At 38.7% G+C, this 13,719-nt stretch overlaps 1 protein-coding gene across 3 annotated transcripts in view; it reads right to left on the reverse strand.

The window, feature by feature from the left end:
- LOC136864358 (uncharacterized) overlaps positions 1-13,719 on the reverse strand; it is a 333,471-nt gene that overhangs the window by 215,639 nt on the left and 104,113 nt on the right. For all 3 annotated transcript variants that reach the window (XM_067141257.2, XM_067141256.2, XM_067141255.2), the window contains exon 6: positions 5,153-5,267. In XM_067141257.2, coding sequence (XP_066997358.2) covers positions 5,153-5,267 — 115 coding nt within the window. The remainder of the gene's footprint in view (positions 1-5,152; positions 5,268-13,719) is intronic.

Here is a 13,719-nt window from a genome sequence, read left to right on the forward strand (position 1 = left end):
TTCAGCTCCTGCTCATACAGCAGAAGATTCCCTTCTTACAATTTCGGAAGAGTCTGTAGACAGTGCGATCAGTGCTGGTCTATTTCCTCCTCGTTCTCCAGATCTAACAGCGTGTGATTTTTACTTGTGGTGTAAACAAAGGAAAAGTGTATCGAACAAATCCTCACACATCGGAAGAGCTGAAAGAAAACATTACGAACGAAATCGGAAACATTACAGTGGCAGAACGCACTTGCATCAGACTGAATGCCATTACCGGATACAATGCCTGTAGGCTATAACCCAGGAAAGGACAACACTTCCAGCATCTTTTATAAGGTGAAGTTTCATATAAGATTATATACACAGGGTGGCCGAGTGTAACATAAGTTCGAAAATGTTATTTGCTTTATGTCCCACTAACTACTTCTACAGTTTTCGGAGATGCTGAGGTGCTGGAATGTAGTCCCACAGGAGTTCTTTTACGCGCCAGTAAATCTACTGACAGGAGGCTGACGTATTTGAGCACCTTCAAATACCACCGGACTGAGCCAGGGTCGAATCTCCCAAGTTGGGGTCAGAAGGCCAGTGCCTCAACCGTCTGAGCCACTTAGCCCGGCAACATAAGTTCGGCTGAGGCAACTCCCGTACCATAGAGTGCAAACATCGTCCATTCGTTCTTAGTTTACATGGGAGACCCTGTATTTCTGCTAAGATACCTGATGTGGGAGCTTTTTTTACTGATAGATATTGTTATAAAAAGAAAATAGTTGTTCTTAAGTATAAATTCTAAGCTAGGCATGAATTCTTCTATCTCTAGTTTACTCAGTTTGCCTTTTTGTGTTACATTTTCATCCTAATAAGATTACTTATATCTTCAACTGGTATGTTTCAATACATAACTTTGATGCCATATGAAATGATAGTGTATGAAGGTCGTAGTTCTATGTTTGTGGCATTATAAAATACGATATAATTTTTTTAAACTACTGTATTACTTTGAATATGTCTTTTTTAAGAAAGTTATGGATAAAATGTGCTATGTTGGACTATTTTTTTTGCTAGTTGCTTTACGTCGCACCGACTCAGATAGGTCTTATGGCGACGATGGGACAGGGAAGGGCTAGGAAGTGGAAGGAAGCAGCCGTGGCCTTAATTAAGGTACAGCCCCAGCATTTGCCTGGTGTGAAAATGGGAAACCACGGAAAACCATCTTCAGGGCTGCCGACAGTGGGGTTCGAACCTACTATCTCCCGAATACTGGATACTGGCCGCACTTAAGCGACTGCAGCTATCGAGCTCGGTGGACTATTTTTAAAATTAATTATTGGTCTAATTGGAATACCTTCTTTAAGTATTTTAGGCTGAGATCTTGCTTTTGATATTCTAGGATTCATGACTATGAGCTTTGATATGACACTGTCATTTAAGATAGGCCTTTGTATTATACCCATTAGCATTTAATGACCTATCACAACGCTCGTCCTAAGTGACTGGTTTCCAATCCCGCATTCTGGAACGAAGCGGTAATAACCCCTAGATTGGATTCTTTGCTCAACATATAAATTTGTTTCATGAACTATTAGTTCCACTAACTAGTCACTAAAGAACACCTTAAAAACCTTCACACCATCACATTTCCCAAACTGCTTCATTCTGAGGTCCTGGGTTCCCTATAAACTGTTCTATTTCACCCATGTAACTAGACATGTTTTCGTATCGTAATGTGTTAGCCGTGACATGCACATTGCCATTCTGCGCACTATCACTTGTATCCGATTCCGAACAGAGTACTTTGCATACAACGATGTCATCCACATCACTCAAATCACCATCTGAATCTAACAAACATTCATCAGAACCACTCAACTGTTCTAAAACATCCGCTATTTCAACACTCGATAACCCGCACTTGCTTGTAGAAGCCATCTCACCAAGCTCAATAGCTGCAGTCGCTTAAGTGCGGCCAGTATCCAGTAATCGGGAGATAGTGGGTTCGAACCCCAATGTCGGCAGCCCTGAAGATGGTTTTCCGTGGTTTCCCATTTTCACACCAGGCAAATGCCGGGGCTGTACCTTAATTAAGGCCACGGCCGCTTCCTTCCCATTCCTAGGCCTTTCCTATCCCATCGTCGCCATAAGACATCTGTGTCGGTGTGACGTAAAGCCGATAGCAAAAAGAAGAAGCCATCTCCACTCACGACCGACAGATTGCAAGACAGTGTGTGATAAGGAAAAAGGATGGGGGAAAAAAAAACCAGTCTCCAGAGAGCCCTGAATAGATAAAATTTATGATTATGTTGACAGTCAGATTCTTTCCCGAGGGGAAATGAAGGTATAATGCAATCTGGCAATCTGCTATCTGGCAGACAAAATCAGTACTTGCCCCTGGTGGCTGAGATAAACATTCCTTGAAATATCACTAATTTCAGTGACAAAACACTTAGGGATCAAGGTATATCGTTTGAAAGCTCAAACCTTCCACTTCAAGGGGAAATGAGATCGCAGTACAGTACATGCACATACCGTGCGAGCAGTGCTTGTCACTCCACCGCGTGCAATGTTCACTGCATGACTAATAGCGTTCGGCACTCCACGCTGACAGGTTAAGATTCCATTTTCTAAACTAATATTTCCTGTATCACCTGACTTTGTTCAACTGCAATCCATTACTTTTGGTTTGGATTTATTTATTTTCATTCTGTACACACCTTCTCCAAGACTGGGACCATACCATTCAACAATTTCTCCAATCTTCTGCAGACTCAGATAAAATAAAATATCATTGGAAAATCTCAGAGTTTTGATTTCCTCTCCTTGGATTCTGCTTCCTTTTCCAAATTCCCCTTTGATTTTGTTTACCGGTTGTTCTACACAAACATTGAAAAGGAGAGTGGGCCAAACTGCATCCTTCCCTCACTCCTTTCTGCAATGCTGCTTCCTTTTCATAGCCTTTGATTCTTATCACTACAGCCTGATTTTTGTACAGATTGTGGATAATTCTTTCTCGGTTTCTGATCCTGATCACCTTCTGATTCTCAAATAGCTAGTCAAATCAACATTACTGAATGCCTTTTCTAGATCTACAAATATCATGTACGTAGGCTTGTATTTCTTAATTCGATCCCCGAAGATCAGTCTAAGAATCAAAGAATTGTCATATCGATACGGACATTAAGTGGATAGTCTGTAATACCTCCAAGACCAGACATTAAGTCGGGATTGCTTCACGTGTTCCTACAGTTCTCCTGAATCCAAACTGATCTTCTCCCAACTAAGCTTCAAATTGTCTTTTCATTCTTCTGTAAATAATATGTATTAGAATTTTGCAAAGCGTGAGATACTAAACTAATGGTGCAATAGCTCTCAAGTGTCAGCACCTGCTTTCTTGGGAATAGGTACAACAACACACTGTCTAAAATCAGACAGTACTTTTCCTGTAGCATATATCTTACACACAAAATGGATTAACCTCGCGATGCTGGTTTCTCTTAACGGAGTCAGCAGTTCTGAGGGTATGCCATCAATTCCTTCCTTATTCCTTCAATGAAATGTTTATTATATCCATTGGCCTTGGCTATGTTTCTGATGGTGTTTAATTCACGTATAAGATCTTTTAACATTGTGATATTGAATACACGAAACATGCTGTAGTGCGCAGTACGTTTGTGGACTTGTGGATTCTATATTCTACAGTTCCATAGTTTCTATAGATGAGGTGTAGTAGCTGTCCGTCCACCTATAACAGCCCGACAGGTAGAAACTGACACGAGGTACTTAGAACATGTAAATTCATGTAAATATAATAGATTTTCAGCTATGGGTAATAAACATATGATGGACTCAAAACTATAAATTCACGAATACTGATCAACATCTGCTCAATATCTTTGAAAATTGTTTCATCCACCTGGATCAATACTTTAATCCCAATTTCAATCTTAACGAGATATCAGAAAAACCACAAACCCTTAATTTGATCTATTAATTTCTATTTTCAATTAAAAGAAATTAAGTAATTTAAACCCCCTTTTTTTTCCCCTTCCAGCAGTCACACACCATTCCACATCCCTCAGCATCACTTTAAGCTATGCTATACCTCCCTTCTACAACTCAGCTCTATTCTATTTCTTTGCTTTTCCTCTTTCAACTTTTTCAAGGATCCATACTGAAAACAATGAGCATCTCAACACATTCCCATCAATATTATTCTGCTCATGCTTGTTTCAGCTGAACTGAACCCGAGGAGATTCTCCAAATGCTGGTATTTTAAGTGTCTGACCTGGTCTTTTGGAAAGGCCATTCTTCAGATTGGAAGAAAACATTGATAATTTACACTAGAACAAGTGTGATCGTGATTAGTTTATCACTGAACTCTTTACTTGTCTTGCACCGAATATCAATAACACACTCTTATTTCATAAATTTTATCTATTATAATTAATATCTTGCCTTAACTTTATGATTTTGACCGACGATGGTCTCCACCAAGAGCAAAACCAGTTTCAAATATATTTACCTTTTTAAGTTACAATAAATGAGTACTGAATAGGTGGAAACGTTTTAGCTCTTGTTTTAAGTTATAAAACAAGAGACAGAAATTAACACCAATGTGATTGATTACTCATAAAGCAGAAGGCTCACTGCTGTGGAACTTGATAATTTCTCATTGTCCCTTCTTAAGGTCACAACTGCATGCAACAATACAGCCTACCTTCTCACACTGTTGAGGGAAGGTATACTGCACCCCAAGGTCAAAACTACATGCTTTATAAAAGACGAGATGATTTTCAAAGACCGTGAGCATTTACTCATATAGTGACCACTGGCAGGTCAAGTCTTCTCCCCAGACACTGGTTTGATCCTCGAGTAGCACTACGAAGGGTTATGCGGTTACAGGGAAATTGAAAAAACAGATAGCAGCGCCATAATGAGGCATACAAAGCACGATGAGGGGAGAAGTGGTTTTCCATTGCTTTCTTCACCGAGTCTGAAAGGGCTTTTGCAGCACGACTGACCCTACGAGTTGCACCTTTCTCAACGTGCAAATGCACTAATCATGCTCTGAACGTCATGTGGAAGCTACATTTTGCAGTGGCCAGTGCCAAGAGACAGGTACAAAAATACTGCATTCATCAAGAAATAGCAACAGGCAACAGACTCTCTAAATTACCTGTCTTTATTTGCTTGGTTGTATGTGTTGAGTAACTGTTCATGGAGCTTTCTTTCATATTCTTGGTGTTTGCCTTGTTGCATTTCTTCCTTAGTGAAACTTGCTTCTGGATCTCCTGCAATTAACAACAAACAATGGTGTCAAACAGAAACTCCCATAAAACAGCTAGTTACTGGACACACGAAACAATATAAATTCTATTCGAAACTCCATCCTCATAGTCACTGTGTGGAACTTGTAATAATTCTTTCTTGTATACCCAAATAACCTATGTGAATTATTTTTAACTCTAACCGATTTCTAATGGTTGGTTTCAAGGGACGATACATAGTATTAACTCACCTGAGTCTCAAAGCACTTGGTCTGCAAATGATGTTCCTTTGTCTAAGAATACCAATCACTATCACCACTTCTTATAAAGTGAAGTATGAAAGATAGCTCATCATCTATAGTAATACCCTTTTCATACATTTTTATTCTTTTCTTAGTTTTTTCGTGAGATGTTTCTAGGTTTCTCGTGGGCTTCCTCCCATCCTCTTAGGCATCCACCATCTTCACCTTCATTCCTGCATGCAAATCCTTTCAGTCGGGTGTTCAAAAGTTAACATTTGGAAATATGGATACACGGTAGAAGCCGATGTAACATGGTCCAATATACCATAGATTTAGATTTAACACTGAAGAGTATGTCCCTCTCCACCCAAAACACACAGTATTATATTATTAGAGAAATTATTTTCAAATAAATCTGCTTAAATAGGAAACCATACTACCATTTTCACGACAGCCAATGTGGGGTCAGAACACACTTCCTCCTGTGTCCAATTATACATACAGTAGTTCCAGACACCATATTAACACCGTGAACTACAGTGGTCAGTAATACAAGAGTCACTAAAACATCTTGTTTTACGATTATTTGGCAGGTTGTCATTTCATAACGATAACGCTAACACTGTAGCTCAGCAATCAGCTACTTTCGAGGTCTTAGCCTTGAGGATGTAGAACTGCATTCCTGGGGCACCCGGAAACTAACCTAAGCTTGATATAGGCTTGTGGGCTTATGCTGTGTCAAGAAAATAAGGTGAAATTCTTTACGTTTCGCAGAATGACGCAGAGCACAGTTCTCTGTGAAACGTAAAGAATTTCACCTTATTTTCTTGACACAGCAGAAGCACAAAAGCCTATATCATGTCTATAAGTACCGGCCATGAAAGCATCAATGGCAATTCCTAAGCTATTTACAGCGTTTACATTTCTAAGAACTGAGAGTGGTGTTCTTGGAACCAGCCTCTCCTCCTCTCAACAAATGCAGGTCAGGGGTACAAATAAGCACAGAATATTTAGAGGCTCTTCAGAAAATCTACAGGCCCACTTTTCTTGCCTGATTTAGTGCTTCGGCATGATTTCTTGAGAAACCGGTTTTGAATAGGTTCTGTCGGGTCAAAGGCATTGACAGATGGTCCATTCATACTAATAGCCATTAAGTTATTTCACATAGTACCGTGCTTCTGTGGGTAGATTTTATTCAATTTATAAAACTGAAATGTTTTGCTTTCTTTGATACGACATACCACTGGTTACTGAAACAAACTCATATTTAATTTCTTTGACAAAACTCACAAATGAGAAACGGCAGACAACTGTATACAAACGACGTGATGTCACCTGCTCGCTTGCTCCAGTATGCGGTCACTGGTGAACGAAGATTCCCAGTGGGGAAAATGATATACTGGTATGCACCTGGTTCAATCAATCAATCAATCAATCAATCAATCAATCAATCAATCAAAGCATTGATCTGTATTTAAGGCAGTCGCTGAAGTGGCAGATTCTCTATCTGTCGTTTAACTAGTCTTTTCTTAAATAAGTAATTCCCAAGAATTTGGAATTTGGTTGCACACACTTATCGGAATGTTCAGCTCCAACATGTAGAATTATAACTATGTAAATAATAGACATTGCAATATAACACACAGCTTTAAAAATTCAAAACATTCATTGCAGATCATAATTTTTTTGGCAATTTACTTTTAAATTCTATAACCCATGTTACTGAAACCTTAGGAGCCTGTAGAAATAATTTAGACGCTCAGGGTGTGTGGCCATCAGCGTATTTGCACCCCTGGTGTAGACTATAGTACAGTATTATTGCGCATAGTGTTGAATTCCGAGTTCACTGCATGTGCGTGATATTGTAGGAAGAGAAAGCATATTCTGTGAGCAATAAACTGAAAATAATTGATTGTGTGAAGAATGGGGAGTCAATGATAAGTTTATCATACAAGTAGTATGCTGTAGAATTGATGATGATGAAGATGATGATGATGATGATGCTTGTTGCTTAGAGGGGCCTAACATCTAGGTCATCAGCCCCTAATGGTACGAAATGAGACGAAATGCAATGACAATTTAAAAGTACAAATCTCATCCACTGACCAGAATTCAAAACGTGATGAAGAATGCATGAATGAATATGAATTTAAAACAATCAGTGGATCCAACCCACAATGCCTCACCTGACCAGAAACAGTATTACGGACCAAGGGACTGTTTCCAAAGAACAATCCTGAATCGATGATGCTTGTTGTCTAAAGGAGTTCAATATCCATGCCGAACGGTCAATCATAATGGCACTGATCGCTAGTAAAGGAGAACCATGGTATTTCTCAGGTTGCGGTACTATCAAAGGTAGCGTAAACTCACGGTGTTCCAAACATTATGGTACTACTCACAAGTATTGTACGTTGTACATGTAACGCAGACCTCTGGTGTTTCTCTTATAATGGCGAATCTCATAGGCAATGCAAATCCATAGTGTTCCTCACCTAAGTGTACTAATCAAAGAGCCGGTATTCCCGTGGTGTTCCACAGATAGTGGGTACTAATCATAGGCAACGAAGACCCACGGGGTCACTCCTAATGTGTTACTAAACACAGGCAACGCCCACACCAGTGGTGTTTCTCACTTAATGGTACTGATCATGGGCAACGTAAGACCGTGGTGTTCCGCATTTAGTGGTACTAATCGCGGGTACTGGAAACCCACAGTGAACCCCGCTCTACTGGTATGAATCACAAAACTATTGAGTACCTAACAGAGTGGTACTACTCGCAAGTAAAGGCGACCCATGGTGTTCCCCGCATGCTGGTACTAATCACAAGTAGTTTCATGATTTTGAGGCAATCACCCCTTGGTCGCCCCAGGGGATACCGTGGGTGTATTCTTCGTCTGCGTCCCCCACCCACAGGGGGTAGACAAAGAGAAAAAGAAGGAAAAAGTAGGGATCAGTCACTTCGAAAAATGAAGTAACGGACGAAGAAAGGCAAGGGCCACGAATGCTCTAATACCGTCGGGGTTGGAAAAGAACAAGAGTTGACCACGGGAGGTCGGACAGAATAGATGAAAGTGAGGAGCCTGGCACAAGTAAGTGGAAGCAATACCAGGACTCAGCTAAGGGCTCCGTGGTTGCCAACCCACGCTCCCAAGTTGAGAGCCCCTGGGGCCCCTTTTAGTCACCTCTTACGACAACCCGTGGGTGTATGGTGTGCATAATTATTTACGCCCACAACTTTAAGGTGTTTTATTTACACTGTAAAGATTTGATTTAGTTTTTAATTCCAATGGCTAATTCTCGTAATTCTCCATTTCCAATTTTGTTACCTGATTTACTTCCTTATTACTTAAAAGTTCCTCCTCTAACTTTATGACCAAGTTTGTGGGTTTTGACATCCTTAAATATTCTTACTTGCACTACCTCCTTGGCTATTCAAATTATTTAAGGAACTGGAATTAAATTAACAGTGTTGGCTAGACAGAACAAAACCAGTGTCACTTTTCCATCAAGTGCAGGTTTTCTAACAATCTTATGAACAAAATCATTTGCATTTTTGCCTATTTATTAGCACAGCCAATGAATCTACTGACAATGGTAACTTGCATTGGCATTCTCAGGACCAAGCCCATATTTTGTACTTGTCCCCTGAAATCAGTAATTTTAGTGATTTTTTGAACAGCTTGATGTTGTAGGAAGAGAAAGCAATTTCTGTGAGCAGTGCTCATGGTGGGGCCCCCGGAGGGGCTACCTAAGAATGCAGTGCCAGGACCACCTGCCAACCTCAGGGCTGTCTCATTTGTGCACGAGTGTTGTTTAGTTTCTGTGATTATTTTGTTTATTGCAGGATTCACTGCATTCACTGTATTCTTGTTTCATGTATGTTCTGCTCATTGACACCTTTGTATTCCAGTTTATATAAATAAAGCACTTGAGAGGTCCATCTGCTGGGCCCCACGGGTGCTTTGGACGGTCCCGGATCGCCTGCCTGGGCGGCAGTGGGGAGCAGCACACTGGCTACTCGTGGTTTGGGGGGTAACACAAGGGCTGTCACGGTTGTTTGTTTCTGGTTTCATTTCCTTTCCTTGTTGTCTTTAGGCTGACCCGGGTCTGTTCGGGGCCCCTGCGAGTCTCCTGGAGGGCCTGCTCGCCGAATTCTCTCTGCCACATGTGGCTCTTGCCTGTGCTGTTTCTAAGTACACTCATTTCCCCGTTGCCTATATAAGCCCGGGGGATCCGTGCCGGGCGAACAGTCTGCTGGTGGCGGAGAGAATGAGGAGAGATGGAGAGAAGAAGAAGAACTTCATTTCGGCTGCCTGTATTTGACCCATCCTTCTTTCAAGGTTACGAATTTCATTATTGGTTCCGTATTGAATTAAGAGTACATATAATTTAATTGACAAAGTTTTAATCCACTTACTCAATACTATACAATAATTGTAATGCCTATGTATACATTACAGTGTATTAGGGGACCAGTTTCGACCCTTTGTGGGTCATTATCAGCCTAAATAAGATGCACTTTCTATATGTTGAAATCCAGTAACAATAGTTTGTCATGAATTGATAAAATTAATCAAATGAGCAAAATGTGTAATGTTATCACACGTATATAAAATGGTGAAATGCATGAAATGTTATGTAAGATAAAATTATGTCGTGGTACTGCTCAATAGATAAATGTTCAAGTTTACGTATTGCAGTGAGAATACATATATACAGTACCACATTGATTATTTACAATAATGGCTGAAATATTGCACTTTGTATATACATTAAAATTGCCTAGTGATAAGGCATAAAATGCCGGTCTGAATATAATGTCCAGATGCTTCTAGTGAATTCTACCCTTCCATTACGTCTTCTGTCAAATAATGAATATATGTTATGTACAACATTGGCGCAGAGGGTATCTATCTTGCTTAAAGTTCAGTGTTTATGATTCAGAAAATGTATGCAGGCTGAATATAGTGACTTCTTATAATACATAGGGTTCTGCATATGATGAGAGGTGAAATTCCCAAACCAATATGGAACCAATGGAACCTGATGAGAATAGAATATTAAATTAACGTGAGGTTCTTTAAGAAGGGGAGGAAAATGAAGAAAAAGAAAAGGAGTACTCACATTACACAGCAATGTGATCGACCTGACCGGTAGTGTGCAACTGGGTGAAGACTGCTGGAAATGGCAAGAAAAGCAGCAGGGGAAGAGGTTGGTAAGGGGAGGAGCTACCAGGCGGAGTTGGTAGCGTGGGGTAAGGTGTGAACGGAGGAACAGGGAGTAGGGAAGGAACTTAAGGCGGGGCCGAAGGATGCAGGAGTGATGGTAACTGTCTGGATGAAAGACTTATAATTAACTTTAAGAATGAGTTCTGATCGGCTAAATTGTTTTTCCTGAGAAAAGTGATAAATAAATCCAATAAAATATTGGATTTTTTCGTGATTTCATTAAGGTTGTAGTCAGCATTGAAATACTGGTCCAGATGTATGTAGAATTTCTTGATTATATTAAGAAGAGGACTCTTGTTAGCCATTTCCAGGATGTTCATGTCATGTTCGATATTCATGAAATTATGATTGTAGTCAACCATGTGTTGGCCGATAGCCGAAAATTTATTGTATCTAACTGCATCGATGTGTTCAGAATATCTTATATTAAAGCTTCTCCCGGTTTGCCTTACATAAGAAATATTAGTACACGAGTTACATTTGAGCCTGTAAACACATGATTTTGCGTAACATATGATCTTGTTGATGTGTGACGTGTTATGTAGAATGTGCATACTGTTATTGGTTTTGAATGCTATTTTTACACCTTTCTTCTTAAAAATATTAGTGATCTTATGAATTTCATTGTTGAAAGTGAAGGTGGAGAAAGCTTCGTTTTAGGTAATTCTTTCTTGAGTGTTGTTTTAGGACGAAATTTATATTTATTGATTATACTTTCTATAAAGTGACTATCAAAGCCGTTGAATTTTGCAATACCGCGGATAGTATTCAGTTCTATAGAGAGATCCTTCTTGGCCATAGGTATGCTGAACGCTCGATGAACTAAGCTATTATATGTCTTTTATGGGACTGGGGGCGGGTTGAATCTTGACGAATAGTAGTATCGGACTGGGTGGGTTATCTAAAAATTTTATAAGTTAAGGAGTCTGAATGTCTTGTGATAGTTGGATCTAGGAAGTTGATCCTTTGATCTATTTCTGATTCTAACATGAATTTGATATGGGAATCGATACTATTGAGCCCAAGAAGGGTGGTGGAAGGGTCAATTGATTTTTCATCTATGATTGCGAAGACATCATCAACATACCTGGCCCAGAAGTGAATATTATCAAATTTGTTGTCAATTTTGGTGCGTTCAAGGAAATCGAGGTATATTTCCGCTAAAATACCTGAGGCCGGCGAACCCATTGCCAGACCATTCTGTTAGTAGATAATACCATTGAACATGAAAAAATTGTTGTTTATGACTAATTTTAGTAAAGTGATGAACTCTTGAATCTCTAATTTACCTAAATGACTGTTTTTATTCAAATTACTTTCAATTATAGGAATTATGATATTTGAATGCTGGGGTACATGTAAACAATATCAAAAGAGTGGATAAAATAACCGGGTTGCATACTGAATTTATTTAGTTTATCTATTAGCTCGTATGTGTTTTTAATGGACTTCTTAGATAAAAATTGATAGTTATTCCTTAAGAACCTTTGGATAAATTGTGATATTTTGTACAATGGACTTGGTCTATAATTAATGATTGGGTGAATGGGAACACCAGTCTTATGTGTTTTAGGGAGAGCTCTGGTGGTGGGAAGACCTGGGTTCATACTTATAAGCTGACTATTTTCTTGTGCAGTAAGCAGAAAGGATGTGTTCTTCAAAGTTTGTTTGAGAAGTCTTTGAACTTTATGTGTGGGATCGTTTTTAATTATGGAAAAGGAGCTATCTGTAAAAAAGTCAATTGTTTTACTGATATATTCATTTTTATCCATAATCACCGTTTTATTGCCTTTGTCGTCTTTGGTTATCATTAGATCGTTGTCTTTTTTTTTTTTTTTTTTTTTTTTTAGGGCATGTACATATTTTTGTTCAGTTATTTTCTTGTTCTTATTGTTATCGGAAGGGTTGGGTGAATTAATATGAGAAAGGATGTTGTTGAGCTTCTTTTTTACCTCAATTCTTAATTTGTCTTGTGTATCTAATGGCATTTTTGTGATAGCTAACTCTGACTCGGTGATCATTGTAGTGGTTGAATTGCGTGTATTCAAGTTGGGTCAGTTATGCTTAGGTCCTTTAGCTAAAATTGATTGTTCGTTTTCACTTAGGGGAGTCTTGGATAAGTTTATTATGGGTGGATGGAACTGTTTGCAATCGTCTATAGCTCTACTATTGTATCTAATTTGATTGTCATGAATTTTAGAGTTTTTTAATTTATAAATTTTTCTCTAAGTTTTGTTGTTTTTGGCTAATTCGTTAAATAGTTTATCCTCAACTTATCCTCAACTTCTTGATCAAAGAGTGTCCAATGCGCATTAGAAAGTAATTTTGTCACTGCAAGGAGAGTCTCATAATTTGTGATTTACAAATGATTTCTTCCTATATAAGAATCTAATTTCGTCTCTCAACCAAATTTTATTAGACTTGTTGTGAGTTTTGGTAGTTTGTGGTGTAATCGGGTACTTCTTTTTGTTATTTCTTAGAAAGTTTGGCGTTAAATCAAATAAAATACACTGCTTCAGGAAATCAACATCTTTGCGTATCTTAGCTATTTTTAGCTTTAAGCCTAGGTATTGGAAGGCTTTTTGTTTTGCTTGGTTAGCTGCATCATCCAAGGTTATGAATTTCATTATTGGTTCCATATTGAATTAAGAGTACATATAATTTGACAAAGTTTTAATCCACCTACTCATTACTATACAATAATTGTAATGCCTATGTATACACTGCAATGTATTAGGGGACTAGTTTTGACCCTGTGTGGGTCATCAGCCTAAATAAGGTACACTTTTTATTTGTTGATATCCAGGAACAATATTTTGTCATAAAGTGATAAAATTAATCATCTGAGCAAAATGTGTAATGTGATAACATATATATAAAATGGTGAAATGCATAAAATGTTATGCGAGATAAAATTATATCGTGGTGCTGATCAACAGATAGTGAAATGTTCAAGTTTACGTATTGCAGTGAGACTATAAATATAGCAACACATCAATAA

Source organism: Anabrus simplex, chromosome 2 (genome assembly GCF_040414725.1).
Source record: "Anabrus simplex isolate iqAnaSimp1 chromosome 2, ASM4041472v1, whole genome shotgun sequence".
In the NCBI taxonomy this organism is placed as follows: Eukaryota; Metazoa; Arthropoda; class Insecta; order Orthoptera; family Tettigoniidae; genus Anabrus; species Anabrus simplex.